The 22,675-nt window shown below is 39.3% G+C and overlaps 2 protein-coding genes across 3 annotated transcripts in view; one reads left to right on the plus strand and one right to left on the minus strand.

Moving 5' to 3' along the window:
- The window catches only part of LOC107674304 (transmembrane protein 68-like), a 9,213-nt gene extending 3,195 nt beyond the window's left edge, over nucleotides 1–6,018 (plus strand). The window contains exons 4-8 of one of the 2 annotated variants that reach the window (XM_016468254.1): nucleotides 455–622; nucleotides 1,739–1,932; nucleotides 2,012–2,072; nucleotides 2,183–2,322; nucleotides 4,782–6,018. In XM_016468254.1, coding sequence (XP_016323740.1) covers nucleotides 455–622; nucleotides 1,739–1,932; nucleotides 2,012–2,072; nucleotides 2,183–2,322; nucleotides 4,782–4,886 — 668 coding nt within the window. In that variant the 3' untranslated portion in view covers nucleotides 4,887–6,018. Of the gene's footprint in view, nucleotides 1–454; nucleotides 623–1,738; nucleotides 1,933–2,011; nucleotides 2,073–2,182; nucleotides 2,853–4,781 lie in introns of those variants that run through there. The other variant, XM_016468250.1, reaches the window with a different exon arrangement.
- A 4,766-nt stretch (nucleotides 6,019–10,784) lies between these two features.
- LOC107674319 (XK-related protein 4-like) overlaps nucleotides 10,785–22,675 on the minus strand; it is a 91,082-nt gene continuing 79,191 nt past the window's right edge. Inside the window, exon 3 of the mRNA XM_016468264.1 lies at nucleotides 10,785–11,758. Coding sequence (XP_016323750.1) covers nucleotides 10,806–11,758 — 953 coding nt within the window. The 3' untranslated portion in view covers nucleotides 10,785–10,805. The remainder of the gene's footprint in view (nucleotides 11,759–22,675) is intronic.

Raw genomic sequence — 22,675 nt, forward strand, 5'->3', positions numbered from 1 at the left:
TTTTTATGAAAATAAAACTTTGCGTTGAAGAAAAGTAGATTTTTGTTTGTATATGCTGTCAATTATAGTTATTAGAAAGAAAATCGGAATCGGCAAAAATCGGTATCGGCAGATCACACTAACGAAAAATCGGAATTTGCTGATTTGGTGCTGAAGAAACATTTCTTGTTATCAATGTTGAAAACAGCTTAACATTTTTGTTGAAACGGTGATAATTTCTTTTTCTTCAATAAACAAAGTTCGAAAATATTTATTAGAACTAGAAATCTTTGTAACATTATAGATGTCCTTACTGTCACTTTTGGACCATAATTTTAGTTTGCACTGTCAAATATTAATTTCCATGTTATTTCATGAAAGGTCTTGCGATGTTTCATACTTCACAAAAAAGTTTTAAAGTTCAAAAAAGAAAAATAATTTCCCCCTGATTAATTAGGTATGTATTTTGTGACAGGTTATGAAATCCATGGTTTAGAAAAGATTCCAGATGAAGGACCTGCTCTTATAGTCTACTATCATGGAGCTATTCCTGTAGACTACTATTATTTCTTGGCAAGTGTTATCATTCAAAAGGGAAGAACTTGTCATTCGGTGGCTGATCATTTTCTGTTCAAGGTCCCAGGTAAAAACTAATTTCATAGCCTCATTTTGCCCATGAAAGAGTCATTACTCAGTACCTAATTTCATTGTGATTAACTGAATTTTGGGACAAAACGTGTCCTACAACTTTATCTGCCATTAGTTTTTAAAATAGCAACAATTTCACTTTATTCAAATGATTTATTGCATTATGTTGCATAACACAAATGCTTTATTTATAACCTTAAACATAAATATGTATCTTTTCAAGAAGCACTGACTAACTTCTGTCAAGGCATTGTAGTAAAGTTATTCTACATTCTGAAATTCCTTTCGATATTTTACCTTCAGTAAATTCAACAAGGTCACACACACACTCTGATTGATATTTATATATTTTTAAATTTACTTTAATTAAAGGGTTAGTTACCCCCAAAAATGAAAATTAGGCTGCGTTTTACTCACCCCCAAGGCATCCTAGGTGTCTATGACTTTATTCTTTCAGACGAATCCAGTCGGAGTTATATAAAAAATTGTCTTTGATTTTTCAAGCTGTTTCATGGCACTCAGAGGGTGTTGCATTGCTTCAGTCCATAAGAAGTTAAATAAAAATCGCCCATCCATTAAAAAAAAGTGTCTCACACGGCTCCGGGGGGTGAACAAAGACCTTCTGTAGCGAATCGATGCTTTTTTGTAAGAAAAATATCCATATTCAAAACATAATAATCACTTTAATGTAGCTTGCGCCAACAGTTGTACACGGAAGCAGCTCCGGGAGGATGACGTCTGAGGTCAGCATTGCGCATGTGCCAGTGAGTCTCGTGAAAACCAACGTTTGTTAACAGGAGTAAAGGAAGCAAAGTTTCCTTACTTTAGCAAAGGAAGCGGAGCCGTGTGAGACATTTTTTTTTTTATGGATGGGTGCTTTTAATTTAACTTCTTTTGGACTGAAGCAATGCAACACCCGCTGAGTGCCATGAAACAGCTTGAAAGATCAAAGACCATTTTTTTTATATAACTCTGACTGGATTCGTCTGAAAGAAGAAAGTCATATACACCTAGGATGCCTCGGGGGTGAGTAAAACGCAGCCTAATTTAAATTATTGGGTGAACTAACCCTTTAATTGTGCTCATATTGTCTGTATAATGACCATGACAGGGTTTAAGCTTCTCTTGGAGGTGTTCAGTGTGATCCACGGGCCGCAGGAGGAGTGTGTGAAGGCCCTGCGGAACGGCCACCTCCTGGGCATCTCTCCTGGAGGAGTTCGGGAGGCCCTGTTCAGCGACGAGACATACCCTCTGCTCTGGGGCAAACGCAAAGGATTTGCACAAGTGGCCATTGACTCTAAAGTGGTAAGTGACTGTCCCTCTTCTTCTGCTCCTTTCATACAAACCGGTTTTATTGTACTAAGAGTCTGTTTTGTCCCTATAGCCAGTTATACCCATGTTTACTCAAAATCTGAGGGAGGGATTTCGCTCTCTTGGAACATTAAGTGAGTCATGGACAAAAAACTGAACTTTCACACAGTTGTAAATAGCAATCTGAATAGATTATGAAAGAGCTCAATGATTCAATCTTTAATTCATCTCGAAATTCATTCAGGATTTTACCGCTGGGTATATGAGAGATTTCGCCTACCGATAGCACCCATTTATGGAGGATTTCCAGTCAAGTTTCGCACCTACTTGGGTGACCCCATTCCATACGACCCCAAACTCAATGCAGCTGAGTTAGCTGAAAAGGTAGGACTCCATAAGTTTTGTTTTTATAACTCTGTAGTCCTGTAAAGGGCTGACTCTTTGTTCATTTGCTGAGCTGGTGTTTTGCAAATGAAAAAAAAAAAAATACAAGAGGGTTTAACCTCTACAACGTCCCGACAAGTCCTGACCTACTGTTGACTACACAACATACTCTAGCACCATTTGTTTACACCGTCCCCTAAGGGAACGTTCCACCCAAGAGTGGTGATCGCCATTCATCATATATGCAGGTGTACACAGTGAGAGAATGCTTGTATAATAAAGGACACCCCAAATTGGTATCTATGAATGAATCATTTCTGGTGTACAAGGTTTTTTAGTAAAATTTATTTCATAAGAACAGTAGCCACATCTCATCCCATTCTACCACCAGAGAATAATAACCTTCTTTAAAACTTTTTGTTTTGTTTTCAGAATGGATGTGGGAGACCTGATGTAGGTCTTTAAACTTTTATATTCAACATTTCTACCTTTTTCTTGTGAGAAGCTGCATTTTCAGCAGCCATTACTTCAGAAATCATACTAATATGCTGATCTGATGCTCAAGTGACATTTATTATTTCCAACGTTTAAAACTATATATGTGACCCTGGAGCACAAAACCAGTCTTAAGTCGCTGGGGCATATTTGTAGCAATAGCCAAAATACTAAGAGTCTGTTTTGTCCCTATAGCCAGTTATACCCATGTTTACTCAAAATCTGAGGGAGGGATTTCGCTCTCTTGGAACATTAAGTGAGTCATGGACAAAAAACTGAACTTTCACACAGTTGTAAATAGCAATCTGAATAGATTATGAAAGAGCTCAATGATTCAATCTTTAATTCATCTCGAAATTCATTCAGGATTTTACCGCTGGGTATATGAGAGATTTCGCCTACCGATAGCACCCATTTATGGAGGATTTCCAGTCAAGTTTCGCACCTACTTGGGTGACCCCATTCCATACGACCCCAAACTCAATGCAGCTGAGTTAGCTGAAAAGGTAGGACTCCATAAGTTTTGTTTTTATAACTCTGTAGTCCTGTAAAGGGCTGACTCTTTGTTCATTTGCTGAGCTGGTGTTTTGCAAATGAAAAAAAAAAAAATACAAGAGGGTTTAACCTCTACAACGTCCCGACAAGTCCTGACCTACTGTTGACTACACAACATACTCTAGCACCATTTGTTTACACCGTCCCCTAAGGGAACGTTCCACCCAAGAGTGGTGATCGCCATTCATCATATATGCAGGTGTACACAGTGAGAGAATGCTTGTATAATAAAGGACACCCCAAATTGGTATCTATGAATGAATCATTTCTGGTGTACAAGGTTTTTTAGTAAAATTTATTTCATAAGAACAGTAGCCACATCTCATCCCATTCTACCACCAGAGAATAATAACCTTCTTTAAAACTTTTTGTTTTGTTTTCAGAATGGATGTGGGAGACCTGATGTAGGTCTTTAAACTTTTATATTCAACATTTCTACCTTTTTCTTGTGAGAAGCTGCATTTTCAGCAGCCATTACTTCAGAAATCATACTAATATGCTGATCTGATGCTCAAGTGACATTTATTATTTCCAACGTTTAAAACTATATATGTGACCCTGGAGCACAAAACCAGTCTTAAGTCGCTGGGGTATATTTGTAGCAATAGCCAAAAATACATTGTATGGGTCAAAATTATAGATTTTTCTTTTATGCCAAAAATCATTAGGATATTAAGTAAAGATCATGCTCCATGAAGATATTTTGTAAATTTCCTACCGTAAATATATCAACTTAATTTTTTGATTAGTAATATGCATTGCTAAGAACTTCATTTGGACAACTTTAAAGGCGATTTTCTCAATATTTAGATTTTTTGCACCCTCAGATTTCAGATTTTCAAATAGTTGTATATCGGCCAAATATTGTCCTATACAAACCATACATCAATGGAAAGCTTATTTATTCAGCTTTCAGATGATGTATAAATCTCAATATCAAAAAATTTACACTTAAGACTGGTTTTGTGATCCATGGTCACATATATTATTAATTCAAGCTAGATTTAAAGCCATTGCTAAAAATCACAAACTCCTGGACATTTTTATTATTATTTTTAATAAACGTGGGCTCTGTCTTACATGTGCCTAATGAATTGAATTATGGCCCATGTGCAGAACAGTGTCAGCAAATTTATTTATTTATTTAGTCATTTAGCAGACGCTTTTATCCAAAGCGACTTACAAATGAGGACAATAAAAGCAGTCAAAACTAACAAAAGAGCAACAATATATAAGTGCAAATGACAAGTCTCGGTTAGCCTAACGCAGTACACGTAATAAGGTTTATACAAATACACCTAGCGCACTTTAAGTAGACAGTGAAGATGTCATATGTTCAATTCATGCCTCTGTTGAGTCAGGATTTGTCATATTTAGTGTATTTTCTTCAATCGAACCCATCTGTTCAGGTGCAAGAGGCAGTTCAAGCACTTATCGACAAACACCAGAAGATACCTGGAAACATCCTCCGAGCTCTTCTAGAGCGATTCCAAAGGGAACGCAAAGAAGATTAGCACACTTGCCTTTTCTCAGACTGAACGAATAAATATGCTTCAAGCATAATTCAACTGAATACTAGAGATTTTATAATATTGTTACATCATAAGATTAGCAACTACGTTACTGACACTCCTAATGGAAGTATCAGCATATACTGCAGTGTTGCATATCAAATAATGGTGCGTGTCTTTGTAACGTCTGGTTACGTGTAGTTTTGTGCATTTTAAAGAGTGTGTGTTTGTTTTTTTAATTTACAACTTATTTGCACACTTTGATTTTATTCAAAGGACCACTGCCAAAATAGTTTCCACAAAGCCTTTGGTTAGTTTTTCTTTCTTTCCTTTTAAAAATATAACATTCTGTCCTGGAAATCGAAAATATTTATCTACCTGAAGGAAAATTGTGCATACTGTGATTTTTGGGATTTTGTAAGCACACTTAATAATAATGATGAGAGATATATGCTTGAACATTTGTTGTTTGATGTTGAATATTTACAGTTTTAGTCTAACATCTCTGTATTAATTTTCAGAGGTCAACTGCTGTCTATTTAAGCATCAGTTGATATTGGTTTGTCCCGCTCTCAGAGCTTATCATAATATTCTGATTATTAAAAAAAAAGTATGCAATTACTAATGATGTTATTCAGGCAACGAAGCATACACGTTTTTCAGAATTCATTAAGATTTTGTAACATTCCTGAAATTTATTGATTTACTACTTCATTACATAAAGGCTGTTGAATCTAATAAGTTGTGAAATTTGATCGGTGTGGAAATAATGGCTGTTAATGTATGATTTTATAAAATATTTTGTTATTCACAATAAAACTGAATATTCCTATGGATTCAGTGTTGGTAAAACAGTTTTAATGCACTCTTGTGCTTAGTAAACCACTCTCCCATGATCCTCTGGGAGACAATGTCTTGTGTGTGACAAAGATCAAATGTGAGCATGAGCGCAGTCTTTGTCACCCTGTCCTGTGATCTCTGTGCACATTCGGTGCGTTTGGTGTATGATATACAAATGCACCAGTGTTGCTATTTATAAATCTGTTTGGTATTAACTCACAGCATCTGTGCATCCATTGTAAATCCCCCAAAAAATCACTTGGGAAAAAATAAAAATTATTTTTTTGGAAGAAAATCATTATTATTCATGATCTCTCGTTGCATTATACATGTGCTCCTAATTTTCTTTCAGCCTCTCCAGGAGTTTCTTCTAATTAAGGTGTAAAACCTTAAATCATACGAGGTGTGAGAATACATATTTAGACAAACTAATCACGAAGCCTTGCATTTGTGACAGACTGGTTCTGAGAAAGCAGCATTGCTCATCACCAGTGCTTTTTTTTTCCAACCTTGAAATAGTTAGACATTCTAAAAATTCAAATGCACCTTATTCACACATCAACGGCGAATCCGAAAGAAGATTGCAAGTAAGTCTAATAAAATGACCACAGTGTACTTTATTAAATGAATTTGGTACTTTGTGTTGCATTAGAATCAAATAAAAATTTACAAAAATCCAATATGTACAAAAATGTAACTTTCTTTTTGTTTTTACTCTTCAATTTACAATGAAATCAGATAACAGATTTTATGCATTTTACGCACTTCAGACTTTCATCACATGATACAACTGACTTAAGAGACCAATAATAAAGTTTTTTTTGTTTTTTGCTTTTTTTTAATGTCATTTAATACATCACATACACCACACTAGTTTTTGTCTGTATTATGTCATATGTAACTGCCGATCTCTAGTCAATAGACACCCTTCACGACCAGGACTCAGAAAGGAATGTTCTTTTACACATGTACATTTGCATACATTTATTTACAGTTAAATAGCCTTTTGCAAGTCACTATGGAACTTCCGTTTGAACTGAAATACCAGTAAAGTCTGTACATCATTCCTGAACGCTGAACTGAACACCACCGAGTTCATTCAATTACTGTGCTTGTACTAATATCGTGCTTTATAAATAACCACCGATTATCTTTTATCTAAATGTAAATTTCTTTTCCCCCCATCTATGGCATTCTAGTTTATCTAAGTATCTATGTCTACGTGTGAGGGAGTATCGTCAATTTGTTTATTCAACAACAAAAGAAAGCTTCTCCGATGAATAATAATAATAAAAAAAAGTGCCACTGTTCATTTCCGCTCTCCGAGTCACTCGTGTTTGCTAACTGATTCAAAATGCTCACAATCTCGTAACAGCACGGCCCGTGGCCCATGACTGTCTGGGTCATCATTTTGATTGTTTGTCCGCAAATTTCATTTCAGTCTGCTTTCTTTGTGTCCGCTTGCAGTATAAGCACAGTAAGTACGCTACTCAATAATGCAACGTCGTCATACTAGCATGACAGCAACCGGAGCATCATGTGCATGACTAAAACTAAACCAAAAGAAACAAACAGAAAATGCCACTTACGAATAATGAATCCGCAAAAAATGCGAGTGTCATTTAAGGCAAATAAAACAGAATCAGCTTGCATGAATTTAATGTTCTCTTGCTGTGAATTGTTGTAAAATAAGTCCTGCTTTTGAACTCCGGTTGTAAACAGAGCAGCCTCCAACTCCTCCGCTCATCCACGGGGACGCCATCTCGATAAATTCCTTCATATCAGCCACACCAACGACTAGAGCTGGAGACTGGTCTGTTTAAAATACCGTTTTGAGGGAGGTTACAGGTATGAATTAAGTTTTTCCAGAGCGAAGAAATGGTTGACTATATCTCTAGGTTTATTGATAAAACCCAGATAGAAAAATGGAACTAGAAGTGCAAAACAAAGTTACATAGTTTAGCTGTAACGTTATCATTAGCTTAAATGTTTTCACTGTTGGTCTTCCGTCACCACCATGTTAAGACGTAGGACTACGTACGCAATTCTGTCCTCGTAATTTTTAATCAAAATGTCATACTTTAACTGATCAGACTTATTTTCTTGTGACCTATGCAGGACCCCCCCCCAATCATTTTGACTTTATTACATTAATAATCTGGCATGTGTGGGGAATATGCCATCAAAACAGGCTATTCAGCATCTCCAAACATCAGCACAGCCTTTTGTGTAAAGACCTTGATTCATTCTGCATGTGCTGAACGCATCGCATTGCATTGAGTGTTTTAAATTCATGTCATATTTCAACATTAAAAAATTGAGGCCTTGCAATAGATAAATGGCTGAATAAAGAATGTCACCAAAACTCACTGACAGCCAGTGTTGTAGGATGTTCCTCTTAATCAAATGAACCAAATCGCAGCGTGCTTGGGGTATCGCTGAAACAAAAATACCATGGTATTTATGGGAAAGCTAAAAAAATGTAGGATGCTTTTGAAAATGATGGATATGTAATATCGCAGAGGTGTGCGATACATCGCTCGTCTTCCTTCAAAAATGGTCTTGCGTAGGTGGTGCAGCAATTTAAATCTGAAAATTGCCTAATTAGTGTGCTAACACTAGTTTGTAGTGCTCTGACTACAGGGGACTCTTTTAGAGGGAAAATTTTGCCAAGAGACAAAGTATCATCATCATCCATCACACAGAGAAATGAAAGTATAAGACACGCTGGGGAAAAAATGCTGACGAGATAGGAAAGTAGCAAAATAGATAAAATATACAGGTTTACGTTTCACTGTGGTACTGGTTATAGATTCATATGATCTCATCTAAATCTTTTTTTTTTTGTGTGTTCTTTTTTCTTTTTCTTTTTTTTATTTGCAACACAATTAGGATCTTCATCTGCAAGTGTGCAGATCGCTGCAGGCTAAAACAACTATGTTTTCAGTTAATTTGCCACCGATTGTAGGATGTTACAACACCTCAGGAGTGTTTCAAAACTACAATAAAACCCAAATTACAGTTCAGATATGACCAATTGAAGCTAAACGAATCTAACTGTCCTATATGAGTCATCTCCACACAGTTAAATGGCATTAAGCAAAATAATGTGCACCTTAAGATCAACCATTTTGTAAGACACGTTTAAAATTCCATCAAAAACCAAAAAAAAAAAAGGAAAGCAAAGAAAAGAAAATGGAGCATAAAAAAATGTTACACGTAAAACATTTTTCCCACACTTTCAAAATCGCAAACTATCCACAACAGGCACATCTAGCTTCTGTCGCAGTAAAATTTCACCTTGTCTCTCGACGCAAGTGTAACAACAACCGAAGAAATCCTTCATTGTGCTGAGACTCCTTCCTGTGACAAGTTTTGTGCTTGTTTTCTATTTATTTTTTATTTTTCTGCCCTCACTTCCATGTCTCCATAAATGCCTTAGAATATTCGAACATAAAGACACAAAGAAGCACTTGTAACTGAACGGAAAATTTAAATCTCCAACACGTTCATATATAAAGGATGCTCTTGGCTGATTTAAAGATACAGTGCTCTTTTAGGCCGATGTGATTTGTTGAACCATAGGGCCCGGAACGTCATTCGGAGCACATTAGCAAGTCTGCACTCTGTCGCAGACTACTTATCCCTGACACTGATTTGTAGACTGTGAGTTGGCAATTGAAGTGTCTCATGGAGAGAGTCTTGACTGCACTGCAGAGTTTGGAATAGTACACTTCGCCGGCTTTCCGGATGTGTTAAGATGCTGAAAAGTGACCCCGTTTATTGTCTATACACAGTGTTGGGGAGTAACTAGTTACATGTAACGGCGTTACGTAATTTAACTACAAAATAAATGTAACTGTAATCAGTTACAGTTACTAAGAAAAAACGTGTAATTAAATTACAGTTACTTATGAAAATGTTAACGATTACAAAGGGGATTACATTTGGTAACCTATTACATTTCCAAAGTAACCTTCCCAACACTGTCTATACGTGGCCTTTAGCTCATTTTACTGTACCAATACAGCACACAAAACACAGACACACCAAACCCTGACCCAGCCCAGAAGAACACTGTATCTTTAACCTAGAAGATGAAGCGCATCCAGGTTCTGTCGGGTACAGTTTGGCGGACATTGTGTGAACTGTGATGGTCTTTGCCCCCCACTCTGCTGTGAACCAAACGGATCCTTGTCAGCCCACAGGGGTGAGGTGAATGAGGCCGGATCGCCAAAGGGAGCTGCCAGGAAGTGTTTTCTTGGCCTACTGTCTTCTCCTGAAGAAGAAAATGAGTGTGTGTTCTCCCTGTTTTGTCATCCCAAGTGTCTTGGACTCCTGTGATGATCGCATACTTCTTTTCTCATCTTTTTTCTTTGTACAGGATTCAAGTAGATGGTTGAAATGCTGCCCTGTTTATATATACAGTTTGTGGTCGAGCCACAGTTCAGCGTGGAGTCATTGTGAGCGGAGCATTTGGCACTGGTACAGAACTGCTGATGAAACACTACTAATAGGTTACAGCACCCTAAACAAGGACGTCTCGAGGCTAATCAGCCATTTTTTTTTATTCGTGTTCCATCGATGTGATATTCGGACCACTGTTTCTCCAGTGCGGTGGGTAGTCTGTTTGTTCAAATGCCGTTTGTGTGCACTGGATGCTTGGTTTCAAAGGGAAAGGCCTTTGTTTTGCATTTGCTGCAAGAGACAAGCTATAAAGTGTTCTGGATGTCCTCTTGCAGTTTGGAGACGTTGGCTCGAGGACGATCAACTCTGGGAATGAAGGTCTGTACAACACTCAGGAGGGCCGAGGGGTTTGTGGTCTATATCAGCCAGTGCAATGACTTTTAGAATCCCAGATATTCCCTGACAAGACAGAAGTAATAAAAAATAAAAAGCAACGAGAGAACGGTTTAAAAAAGTTTATTTAATTCCTCCACAAATATGTTGTGCCTATGTTTGTCCATGACAATCAACATCATGGCTAGATGCTATGTATGCAAGGAACGTTATTGCCACAGTCCTTCTGTTTATTCAAGAGGACAGTAATGTGTTCATGTTTGTGAGTTTCCACAGCACAGGCTACAAGGTGGTCTCGTACTCCAGACGCTCTTGAATCAATGTGTCGTCTTTATATTGGAGGCGTGGCGGGTTCGGAGACGAGTCGATGGCCAGGATGGCTTTACGTATACTCCTGTCCAGTACGTGCCTCTCCCAGGCAGGGTAGCGGTTCCTGCACAAGTCTATTTTGATAACTGTCTCCTCCAGGCGCGGGGCACGGGAGGAAGGAGTAGAGGGTACGGTGGGCCGCACCTGAAAGACGGGCCCACAACCGTCCCGCTCGCTGTACTTGGCCTCGCGGTCAGCGTCCCTGGCTAGCGTGCCTCCGCGGTTGGAGCGCAGGGAGTTGGTGGCGCCCTCAGGGGGCAGCGTGAAGGTAGAGGTAGGGTCCTCGAGCTGGACCAGGCTGGCCGAGCGGCCAAAGCGTGGCCCGTTGGGATGGAAGAAAGCATAGTACATGAGCATGAAAACAATACCAGTGAAGAAGCTAGAGAAGATGACGCACAGGGCGGGCACAGCAAAGGCGTCTGTGCTGGGGGGTGAGCGGTACAGGTACCACAACGCGCTCAGGCCTGTGTTCTCCAACAGGATCATGAAGTAATAGATGAAGAGACGGCAGCGGGTGCGTCCCTCCTTCACGTTGAACCAACTGAAGATGTAGATGATTCCCACCACCATGTCAAAGACGATCTCCTCCCACTTGGTGATGCAGAATTCGGTCTCGCAGTGTACGATCCAGAAGGTCATGATGCACCAGTGCAGCACGATGAAGATGCCGAAGTAGAGCTGAAACACGGAGGCGAAGAGAGCGAATGTCACTACGCGAGCGGCGATGGTGAAGAAGTGCCAACAAAACTGGATGATGACGGCAAGGTAGCTGATGGGCTTCTTGTCATCGCGGGAATCACGCAAGGCTTTCTGATAGGAAGCCAGAGCCCAGGCCAGTGACACCAGAGAAGCAGCCGCTGTTATCCCTGAAATAAAAGGAGAGAAGTGTCGATTATGGCTGAACATCACAATACTGTGCCCCTTGCAATGAACCAAAGAAATATGAGCACATAGAAAACTACACACAGTATTTATGTGCAGTATGTTAAGAAAATGTGAAATTATTTAGTGTTTTCTTTAACTGAAACGTGTCAGCTCCTATAATCCAAGTTATGAAACAAGAATTCCCTGTATGGGTTTTTGTTTTTATATTTAAAAGATATGACATAGTTAAGTAATATCACACAACCAAGAGTGCCGTTTTCCTGAATATTAGCGCATAGTGTGATCACGAATGTGATATTAACTTTATCCAACAGTTCAAAAAACATGAAGTTATTATTGAGTGAGTTACATTTTAGATACAATATTATATATAATAGTTCCAAACAATGCCAGAGTAGAACATTTGTGCTTCTCAGAGCAACACTGCAGCGCTTTGTTCCTGACTGAATGTTTTTGAACAAATAATTTCAGTCAATGATTCAATAATTCATTCATAAAGACAGTCACTTGCTTCCTTTCTAAATGAATCAGCCATTTTGAACAAATCGTTTGAATTAATTATTCAATGAATCACCTATTAATCACTCATTAAGACAGGGACTTGCCACCTCCTATTGGTGATTTTAGTGTGATATTTCTTTATTCATGACAGGCCTAAATCAGCCAAGGCACCAGCATAAAAACACTAAGCAAAATATCGTTTAATTATCATAATCGAAAAAAAAAAAATTGAGACATCATTTTCTTACCATGTCTTTTTTGAATTGTCATTTTTGAAATTTATTTATTTATTTGTTTTAATTTATTTTTGTATATATTTGTACTCTTACCCAGGCCCAGATTTTTTTTAGGTTTCCAAACTATGAAAATCCATTATAAAAATGTATATGCTGTATATATAATGTCCTTTCCATCACAACCAACAAAAATGTTAGTGTAATTATTTACCAAGGAGAAAGAAGCCAAGTCATTGAACAGCTTGAGATGAAACATGAAATGTGTTGTGTAAAACAAAGAAAAATATAAATGTAAATATCACTTGAAAGCATATTTTTGCATTTCCATCATGTAAATAGAAAAAAGCCAGTGCATTTCATGTTAACCAGCTATAAATGTAGCTTGACATGTGAAGCACTTCTTGCCCAGATACAATAGGATACTGGTTTCAGACGCAGAATAGGAAGTGCTCACCAAGGCATGCAAATGCATTTATCTCGTTACTACATCTTTATGTATTCCTGACTCTGGAGAATACAGTCGGAAGTGGGTTAATGGAGTAGCTTGACCGAGGAAGTGTCCATCAATGGCTCGTGCTCCGGTTTCATATCTAGACCCTCTGGTGAGTCACACCACACCGAGGTATACAAGCTCTGGCCCTAATCAAAGCTGATAAACGGTGACTCGAGAGATGTGGTTTCAGGGAAAACAGCCTCTGTGGAATTCTGCTTAACGGCACCTTTCCTACATTTATGACTCACTGGCCCATGAGTGAGATTTTATCCATCATGTTCCAAAAAACTCACTTGCGCTTAATGGAGGAGGCTTTACAAGCCATCTGCATCAGATGGAGTACAGTAAAGCAGCCAGCAGTGACTACAGGTGCGTGAAGCCCGTCTGACACTCTGTTCTCGTGGAGTTGTCTGCCATGGTTATGTGCTCAAGCTGCTGGAGTGATCCGATTCTTGTAGGAGTGAGTGAGACAGAATACAAAGATTCCACACACTGTCCAGTTTATCCTCACTTAAAAGAATCACTGCACAGTAAAAAGTCTTAAATTCAAGTTTAAGATTGATACTGAGATAAAATATTAATATAGGAGTACTGTCTAGACAAGTTCAGCAGCACCAAAAAGGATTACCAGTGAAAAATTCTGTCATCATTTACTCACCCACATGTTGTAATAAACCTGTGTGACTTTCTTCTGTGGAACACGTTTAAAATGTTGCAAAAGATTGCTATATCAAATAATTGCTTTTCTTTGAAACTTTCCTTGGGGTGTGGGGGAGAAATCATGGTTTCCATAAAAATATTAAAAAGCACAAATGTTTCAACACTGATAATAAGAAATGTTTCTTATCACCAAATTAGCATATAAGAATGATTTCTGAAAGATCATGTGACACTGGAGACTGGAGTAATGGCTGCAGCAAAATTCAGTAATAAATTTTACATTTCAAAATATATTAAAACAGAAAGCAGTTGTTTTAAATTGTAATAATATTTAACAATATTACAGTTTTTACTGTATTTTGATCAAATAAATGCAGCCATGGTGAGCATAAGAGATTTGATAATAAAATAATTCTCATAATAAACCAAATAAAAATGTTTAACATTGGGAATAACACATACAAGATTATTCAAGGGGAACCAAACATGTCAACATAAATTTAGAAAAATACATGTATGCAGTTGAACCTAGTCTCATTTTTCATTTAATGTTTCTCTCTGATCAATTAAAATGTTTAGCAGTCATAAAATATTGTGCTGTCTTTCATCTGTAGTTCGCAGCACATGGCTCTCTCACATATTAAACCTGAAATGTCTTTTTCTCGTCAGAAAAAAAGACTAATAAATCTGAAATTCTCACTGCATTGAACTGTTCCTGAGATACCAAGACAGACTTTGAATTCATTAGTTCCCTCATTAATTCTAAATGAAAACCAAGTGTAAATATGCTCTTCTTTACCTCTCAGGTTGACATTCATACCCAAATCATATCAAGACTATACACAGTTTTCAAAATAATGTCCTTTTTATCGCCCTTCTGTATAATGCTGTGTAGTGCAAGCAGAAGAGAGTTGAGATAACAGGAAGCTTTAGTGCCAATCAGTTCCTTTCAAACGGCATCAGTAAAAATGCAAATTCTCACGTTCCGAAGATAACACCATCGCGGTCCACGGCCATGAATAATTGAATGAGTCCTCATGTGAAATGATGAATGTGCAAAGATGTGTTAATTTGTGTCCAAATAAAGGTGAGTATTATTTTCATTTTGCAGAGGCTGCAGGCTCACTGTTTGTCAAAGGCTGTGACAGACAGATTTGCTATTTCTCTGCCATCTGTATTCAGATGAGCAGTGCATTATGGACACTCTACAGCAAAACAAGCAGATGATCAATGATAAAGATAGCATATTCATAACAGAGAATGTGCACCCTGGCCATCTATTTTATTAGTCTGAAGAGCGATTAAATGCACAGAATCTTATCTGTGGAAATGACTGTGTGATGTCGACACTCCCAGAGCGAGTGGCGAGCAGTGGTCGCTTCCTCTGTGGAGCTCCTTACAACAGGAGGACTGCGAGTGTGGAGGGGTACTCAACAGTCTTTACAACAGGAACACAGTCACCAATTAGCAGACTGCAGTTCAGTTCTGGACCCGATACTTGGATCCATCCAGATTGTGAATAATTTCTCATAAATAAAGATCATTATAAACATAACATTATTTCTCTTGTTTACACAGCTGAATCTGAAGCAACATGACAATACAAACTTTTCAGCTACCATTTCATTTACAGTGAATCATATTAAAATATTCTCTTCAAATTTGTGGTTTACAGGCAGATTCTATACTGAACAATGCAGTAGGATTTTCCAGTTCCTATTCTACTATTTACTTTTACAAGGCACTGTGGTTCTCAACCTACAAATTTGAATCGGGTGATTCTAGATGCCCTAAAACTTTGTGATTAACTCCACTGTCAACATCCAGATTGGTTTAGCACTTATCTATGGACTACTCTCCATTCCAGCAAAATCCTAAAATAAAATGCCCCCTTCCTGACATACATTCACTGACATACAGTACCGTTCAAAGTTTTGAAGTTGGTAAGATTGTTTTAAGAAATCAATACTTTCATTAAGCAAGGATACATTAAATTGATCAATAGTGACAGTAAAGACATTTACTGTATAATGTTACAAAAGATTTTAATTAAATGCTGTTCTTTGAACTTTCTAGTTATAAAAGATCCTGAAAAAATGTATCACCATTTCCTCAAAAAGATTAATCAGCACAAATGTTTTCAACACTGATAATAAGAAATGGGTCTTGAGCACCAAATCAGATATTAGGATGATTTCTGTAGGGTCATGTGACACTGAAGACTGGAGTAATAACAGCTGACAAAGTAGCTTTGCATCACAGGAATAAATTGCATTTTAATATATATTTAAATACCAACGAGTTATTTTAAACTGTAATAATAATTCACAATATTACTAGGAGCCCAGGACCCCTCTATCTGTCTGTCTGTCTATCTATCTATCTATCTAGTGTTTGTTTATACTGTGAGGTTTTTTTCAATAGCTTATTTACGTGTTTAACCCACTTAGATTAAATCTGGCCCATTAGTAGCTGGAGAGAGCTGAGGGGGTGTAATGACTACTTCGCAAAGTGGGGTAATTAACTGACAGAGGCCAGGCTATAATTCTTATTCTGTGGGCTATCTGGCCTGTGGCTTGGCTCTGGTGCTGTCTATGACAGTGAGGGTGCATGTATTCCTCCCTCCCTCCCTCATATCCTGCGCACGTGCAGCACATCCTGAGGAAGACGGTCGCCACGGGAACCTGCCACGGTCCAGCGTGTGAGGCTGCGAGAGCGGCAGCAGTGATGTAATGCTCCTTGCTGCTCATGAGGGCTGCAGTAATTTGGAGAGGGGAGGAGGCCATAGACAGTGTGTGTGTGAGTGTTGTGTGTTTGTAGGGTGTGTAGTAGCAGCAGGGTTATGCAAACCACAGCATCACTGCAGTATCTTCTTCATCTACTTCTACAGGCCCTTCAAATCCGTTCACATTAAGGGAATAGTTTACCAAAAAAAGAAAATTCTGTCATAATTTTTCAACATTTGCTCACCCTCATGTCGTTCCAAACATTCCATGTTGTTATTTTATCTGTGTACACAAGAAAAGAAGAATTTTTAAAGGAATCTTCCTCACACCAATCTATTGTATGGCTTTAAAAACAAAATCTCAAATATGGTGCATGTCTTATGGACTACTTGCTTTTATGGTGTTTTTTTGTCCTTTTTTGGGGCATGTGTCTGTATAGAAAAGAGCTGCATGAAGATTCTTCAAAAATTCTGCAAAACAAACAATTTATTTTTCACTCTAACTTTATTTTATTAAATTCAATATTTTTATTTAATCTTTCTCACTGCAAATCTATTAATATTACAGTTTCTGTTGGCACATATGTTTCCCATACCAACATATGGCTGGCTGATTTGACAAAAATGTTACAATTGCACCTGATCGCCCCTAAAACAGAAATGCAGTCAAAACAGATGGTTGGGCCACAACTTGCCTGAAAAACGTGTTTGTTTGTTTTTTGCTCCCAACAGTGGAGGTATACTAAAAAACATGTATGGTACAGTAATATGATTTCATCTGCAATGATAAAACTCAATTAGAAAGAGAATCAGTGGCTAAGGTCTATATGAAATATGAGACCATCAGCAATTTTGAGATGTGAATTTGGCACATAGTAAGCATCAAGAAAAATATTTTGTTGAAATTAAAAAAAAAAACTTTGAATAAATGCTTGGTGCTTCTTTGGTTTTAAATACAATTTAAAACAATTAAAAACATATTTACATTTTTAAAAAATCACAGTTGTAGACTTCAATTACAGTAACATTGTTTTAAGAGGGATCTTCAAACTTTTCCATGCTCATGATGGAGAGAGACAGTTGTTTCATAATGTATAAAATTGTATTTTAAGCCTGACCTATAATAACATGTGTACAGTATCATATAAATATATTTGCATACTTTTTATGATTTGTACATGGTGAAGCCATGAAATAAACATTAATGATGTAAGAGCCCTGTTTGAAATTTACAATAAACTTACAGTTGATTCTTATGATGCTTCAGTGATTACTTATGTAACTAGAAAAAAAAAATATTGCAAAATCAGTACAAAACATTTAATGGTGTGACAGGGGACACATTTCTGTTTATGACATACAGACAAGAATTATTGAAATGTGAAGAATAGTTATAGAGAAAGAGTTGTTTCCTGTAGTTGCGAACAGTCCACTGGGTACATGTTATGAGCAAGGCTTTTTCCTACGCTGAAGTGTTGCAGGAAATGGTTAGGCTGAGTGGCCCATTATTTATGTGAGCAGGTAGAGACATTTTATTTCTGGCGGGGGTCTAAAGAGGAGCTACGTAAGGGAAAATAGTGAGAAAAGATATGGCCTTACTGACTGACAGCGTCTTTTACTGCGACAGTTACTGGTAAAGTTAGGAAGGATGCATTTTTAGAGCGAACAAGGGACAGCCTGAGTAAGAGAAACACAAATCAAATGCGTCCTACATTTCACCACTGCGTGTCTGCCGTCTGCCGTCAAATGGTACCCAAGTTGTTTTGTCTGTTTAGAAGACACTGAGCTTTTGAATCATGACTGTACTGCTGGGTTAAATTTTTACACTTTGCTCAATGTTGTTATTTGACTTGTAAGCGTAGGAGCGACAAATCTCAAAGGAAAGTCTCAGATGAAAGAGTTGAGCATCAGACGGCTCTCTGCTCTGCTCTACCAAACACCACGAGCAAAACTGCCTCCAGACCCGCTCCCACTGTCACACGGAGCAGACGCTCAGATCCTCACGCTCAAAAAAAGAGGATATTCGCAGCTCTGTTGCATTAGAAGCCCAGGACCCCTGCTTACATAAATAATTTCTCAGCCTTGATGGGAGAAAATTCTGACAGTCCCTGGGCACTTTTGTTTATGGAAGATTATGAAGAACAGAAGACAGCACATAAAGGCACTGAAGCTTTAACTGCTAGGCAGGGCTCTGCAATCCACAAAGCGCAAAAGCACAAATCAACAAAATAGCCATTTATGAACAGCTCTGGTAACATGACCATCATGACTATAATGACTTATACTGTCTTTTTACGCGTTGCGTTGCATTGTGTCCTCTTTTGGAAGGCCAAACAAAGTATTTTCGCTTTCACAACGAAACACACAGCGTCTTCACAACATGGCGACGGCGGTGGCAGCAACACCCAACACAATTTGGGTGGCGTTATGCAAATCTTCCCACATCGTGACGTAGACATGTGGGGGCGTGTTTAAATGAGGTGTTTTAGGAGGGCATGGACCAGTGTAAACTTTTATAAAGAATATCTCTTTGGGTTTGAGACTTTAGTCTTTGCAACTTTAGGGATCTTATCTATTCACAAACAGCTTGTAACACTCCAAAGAGAAAGGAAAACTTGAAATCGCATCATATGACCCCTTTAAACCTAGCGGGTTTGGTGTCTCCAAACCCGCTAGTTGATGCTTGTAGTGACGATTCTCTCTGACCAATCAGTGATCTGCAGTGTTTATACATCACATTTTAGTATTGGTATGGCTCGCTTGGAACCTCAACCAAGGTGGTACTAAATGTAGGGTATCAGACCGAATCAGACAATCTAAGATTTGGTCAAAACATGGTTGAAACATGAGGATGGACCAACCGTCCATCTACCTGGTCAGAGACACCCTGGACTCGCGGCGACGGGGTGGTCGGCTGGAATACCTAGTCGACTGGGATGGGTATGGACCGGAGGAACGTTCCTGGGTGGCCAGGGACGACATTCTGGACCCGTTGCTTCTAGAGGACTTCCGATTTGCACTTACCTGTTGTGTCTGGCCTTGCTTTGTGACATAGGTACTGTACACAGTGGAAAACCCACCAAAAGTGAGCCGTACCGAGCTGTACCATGCAGTGGAAAAGCGCTATTATTCTTATCCAAGTGCCATCCACATATACAGGAAGAGACTGATAGGTAAAGCGGTCACACTTTATTTTAAGGTCCAATTATTACTATTAACTAACTATTAACTACAACTTTTGCCTCAGTAAACTCTTAATTACTGCTTATTAATAGTTAGTTAGGTAGTTGGTACGTTTAGGTATTGGGTAAGACTAAGGGATGTAGAATATGGTCATGCAAAATATGTGCTTTATAAGTACTAATAAACAGCCAATATGCTAGTAATAAGCATGCTAATAAGCAACTAGTTAAGAGTGAGAATTGGTCCCTAAACCAAATTGTTACCTGTAAAGCAAGTTTGTTGGTTTAATATGCCTTTTAAGTAATCGATGATTCCACAGTAATAGGTGGGTCTAAAAAAAATTGAATAATTCAAATAATCTCAGTAGTTTCTGCAAGTGATTGTACATTAAACACAATCAAATCAGTAAATCAGTAAAAAATCTGTAAAAATGTCAGTGCACAAGTGAAAAGAATGTTTTTGTTCTTCCAAATGTAGTAACTGCTGATTATACAATATATGACCCTGCATTTTGATAACTAGTTTAACTACCACTAACTGCCTCAAACTAAATATTTTTTGTCAATATGTATCTAGCAGTACCTTATTAACACAACTTTGTTTTCCAATAGACTGATAAAATCCTGTGAATCCTGAACCCTGGAAGTTGCATAGCAACCAGCCGATTGGGGGTGTACTTCCTGTAGAATAACATAACTTACTTGCTTAAATACCACAGTATGATGCATCATTGGAGCAATCAGCTAGCTAGTCACAACTCTTTCCTAAAACTTTGTTGCACATCTGTCGCTTGAACCACATTGGTTCAACAATTTAGAACTGTCTTTAATTACCTCACATGGATTCATAAATTCTGCTAGTGAATTATTTCGAGACTGAACATGGCATCTGATTGTTAGGTCCACATGTCATAACTAACAAGAAACTATGCTTCTTACCACAGGCCGAGAGCTGTAGTTCCAACTTTGTAAGTTTGTGATGCTGTTCGCAAATGTTCATTGGAACTGGTTTCGGGAAACACTGAATCAACAAAATATGTAGGTAATGACAGAACTTGCGACCATAGTTGGAAAAACGTACTCGGTTACTAACGTAACCTCGGTTCCCTGAGATACGGGAACGAGTACTGCGTCTTGCTAGACACATATGGGAAAAAGCCTTTTTTCTCCTGAAATGAAGCCTTTTTTCATTCACGCAGTGAAACTGCACGGCCATTGGTTCGTGCAGTGTATTAAAAACAAACCAATGGCTAGGCAGCAGAGCTGCACGAGCCTATGGCGATGAAGCCCGCCAAAGCCCGCCAGAATGGGCGGGGCATCTGGCTATATAAGTAGGCGTTCGCCACAGGATTCTCAGGTTACTTCGACTGAAGCGACGACTGAGTCATGCAGATACATAGCACGGCTAGCAACGCAGTACTCGTTCCCGTATCTCAGGGAACCGAGGTTACATTAGAAACCGAGTACGTTCCCTTTCGATATTACACTCGTACTGCGTCTTGCTAGACGCATATGGAAACACAGTACAATCACGCCGTGCTAATGTAGTGGAACGACTAAAAGTATCAAACTTCCATAAGCAACCAATGCCCATAGAGAAGTTAACAACAACCCAAGGCTAAGACGGGCTGAGCTTCCTGAGGTCACACCCGGCCTGGTTAATCGTTCCAGAGTACTCCTGGAACTTCGACACCCAGGGGTCGAGAGCTAACAGGTGAACTAAATTGCTCCTTGATAACATGTCCGCTTCTTGGTTCAATTTGCCCGGTATATGTGCTGCTCTCAGCGAGCGTAGGTTGAGTTGAGCCCATTCCAGGAGGCGCTCTACCAGAGTGAAGAGACGCTTCGAGGAGAGGCCTCCCTGGCGATTTATGTAGGACACCATGGACCTGTTGTCCGATCGGATTAGCACATGATGTCCTTTTAGGACTGGCAGGAATAACTGACAGGCTCGACATATTGCTAGCATTTCCAGGCAGTTGATGTGGAAGCCTTTTTCCGCCTTCGACCAGTGGCCTAAAGTCGGTATGCCCTCGCACGGTCGAGAGCTAACAGGTGAACTAATGCCAAAGAGCTTGAGCGTGATACGGACAAGGGCTCTCTGCCAGATCTGTTTACACAGCGCATGTCTCTTCAAGCGGAAAGGACCCTGGCCTGCAAGGCTGGGACTTCCAGGTTATAAAACCTTGCGAATGTGGACGGCGAGGCTTCGATACCTGGTTAATCGTTCCAGAGTACTCCTGTAACTTCATCACCCAGGGGTTGAGAGCTAACAGGTGAACTAATGCCAGAGAGCTTGAGCGTGATACGGCCAAGGGCTCTCTGCCAGATCTGTTTACGCAGCGCATGTCACTTCAAGCAGAAAGGAACCTGGCCTGCAAGGCCGGGACTTCCAGGTTATAAAACCTTGCGAATGTGTACGGCGAGGCCCAGCCGGCCACCTCATAAATATCCGCAATGGACACACCACTGGACTATGCCCAAGACGAGGCGATGCCAATGGGGCATTGAAGGCCCAAAAAGAGTACGCTAGCGAGATGGAGTCTATTCTCCATCTAGAGAGTCTTTGCTTCGTGACCGGAAGCCCTTTGGTGTGGTTACTGAAGCTGACAAACAGTTGTTCCGGCAGCCTATAAGGGGCGGAACGCTCAATATAGATTCTCAGAGCTCTGACGGGGCAGAGCAGAGATAACTCTCTGTCCTCTTCAGAGGGAGGAAGCGGAGAACGGAGTGGAGAGCACCTTAGGTATGCAACCGTGCCTTGGTTTCAGGACGACTTTAGTGTCGTTAGGCCCGAATTCCAGGCAGGCAGGGCTAATGGAGAGTGCCTGCAGGTCCCCTATTCGCTTTACTGATGCCAGTGCTAGAAGCAGAGCAGTCTTCAGCGATAGCGACCGAATATTGGCAGACTGTAGCGGCTGGCCCTTCAGAGCACAGTGGGCAGATCCCATGAAGGGACGGTAGGGGGACCAGGCGGATTCAGTCTCCTGTCTCCTGGCACGAAGCGGATAACCGCGCTGTTTCTGCCCACCGATTGGCCCGCAATAGGGGCATGAGAGGCCGCTATAGCCGCCACATAGACTTTGAGCGTGGATGGGGAG

Source organism: Sinocyclocheilus anshuiensis, unplaced genomic scaffold (genome assembly GCF_001515605.1).
Source record: "Sinocyclocheilus anshuiensis isolate Anshui unplaced genomic scaffold, SAMN03320099.WGS_v1.1 scaffold962, whole genome shotgun sequence".
NCBI classification, from domain to species: Eukaryota; Metazoa; Chordata; class Actinopteri; order Cypriniformes; family Cyprinidae; genus Sinocyclocheilus; species Sinocyclocheilus anshuiensis.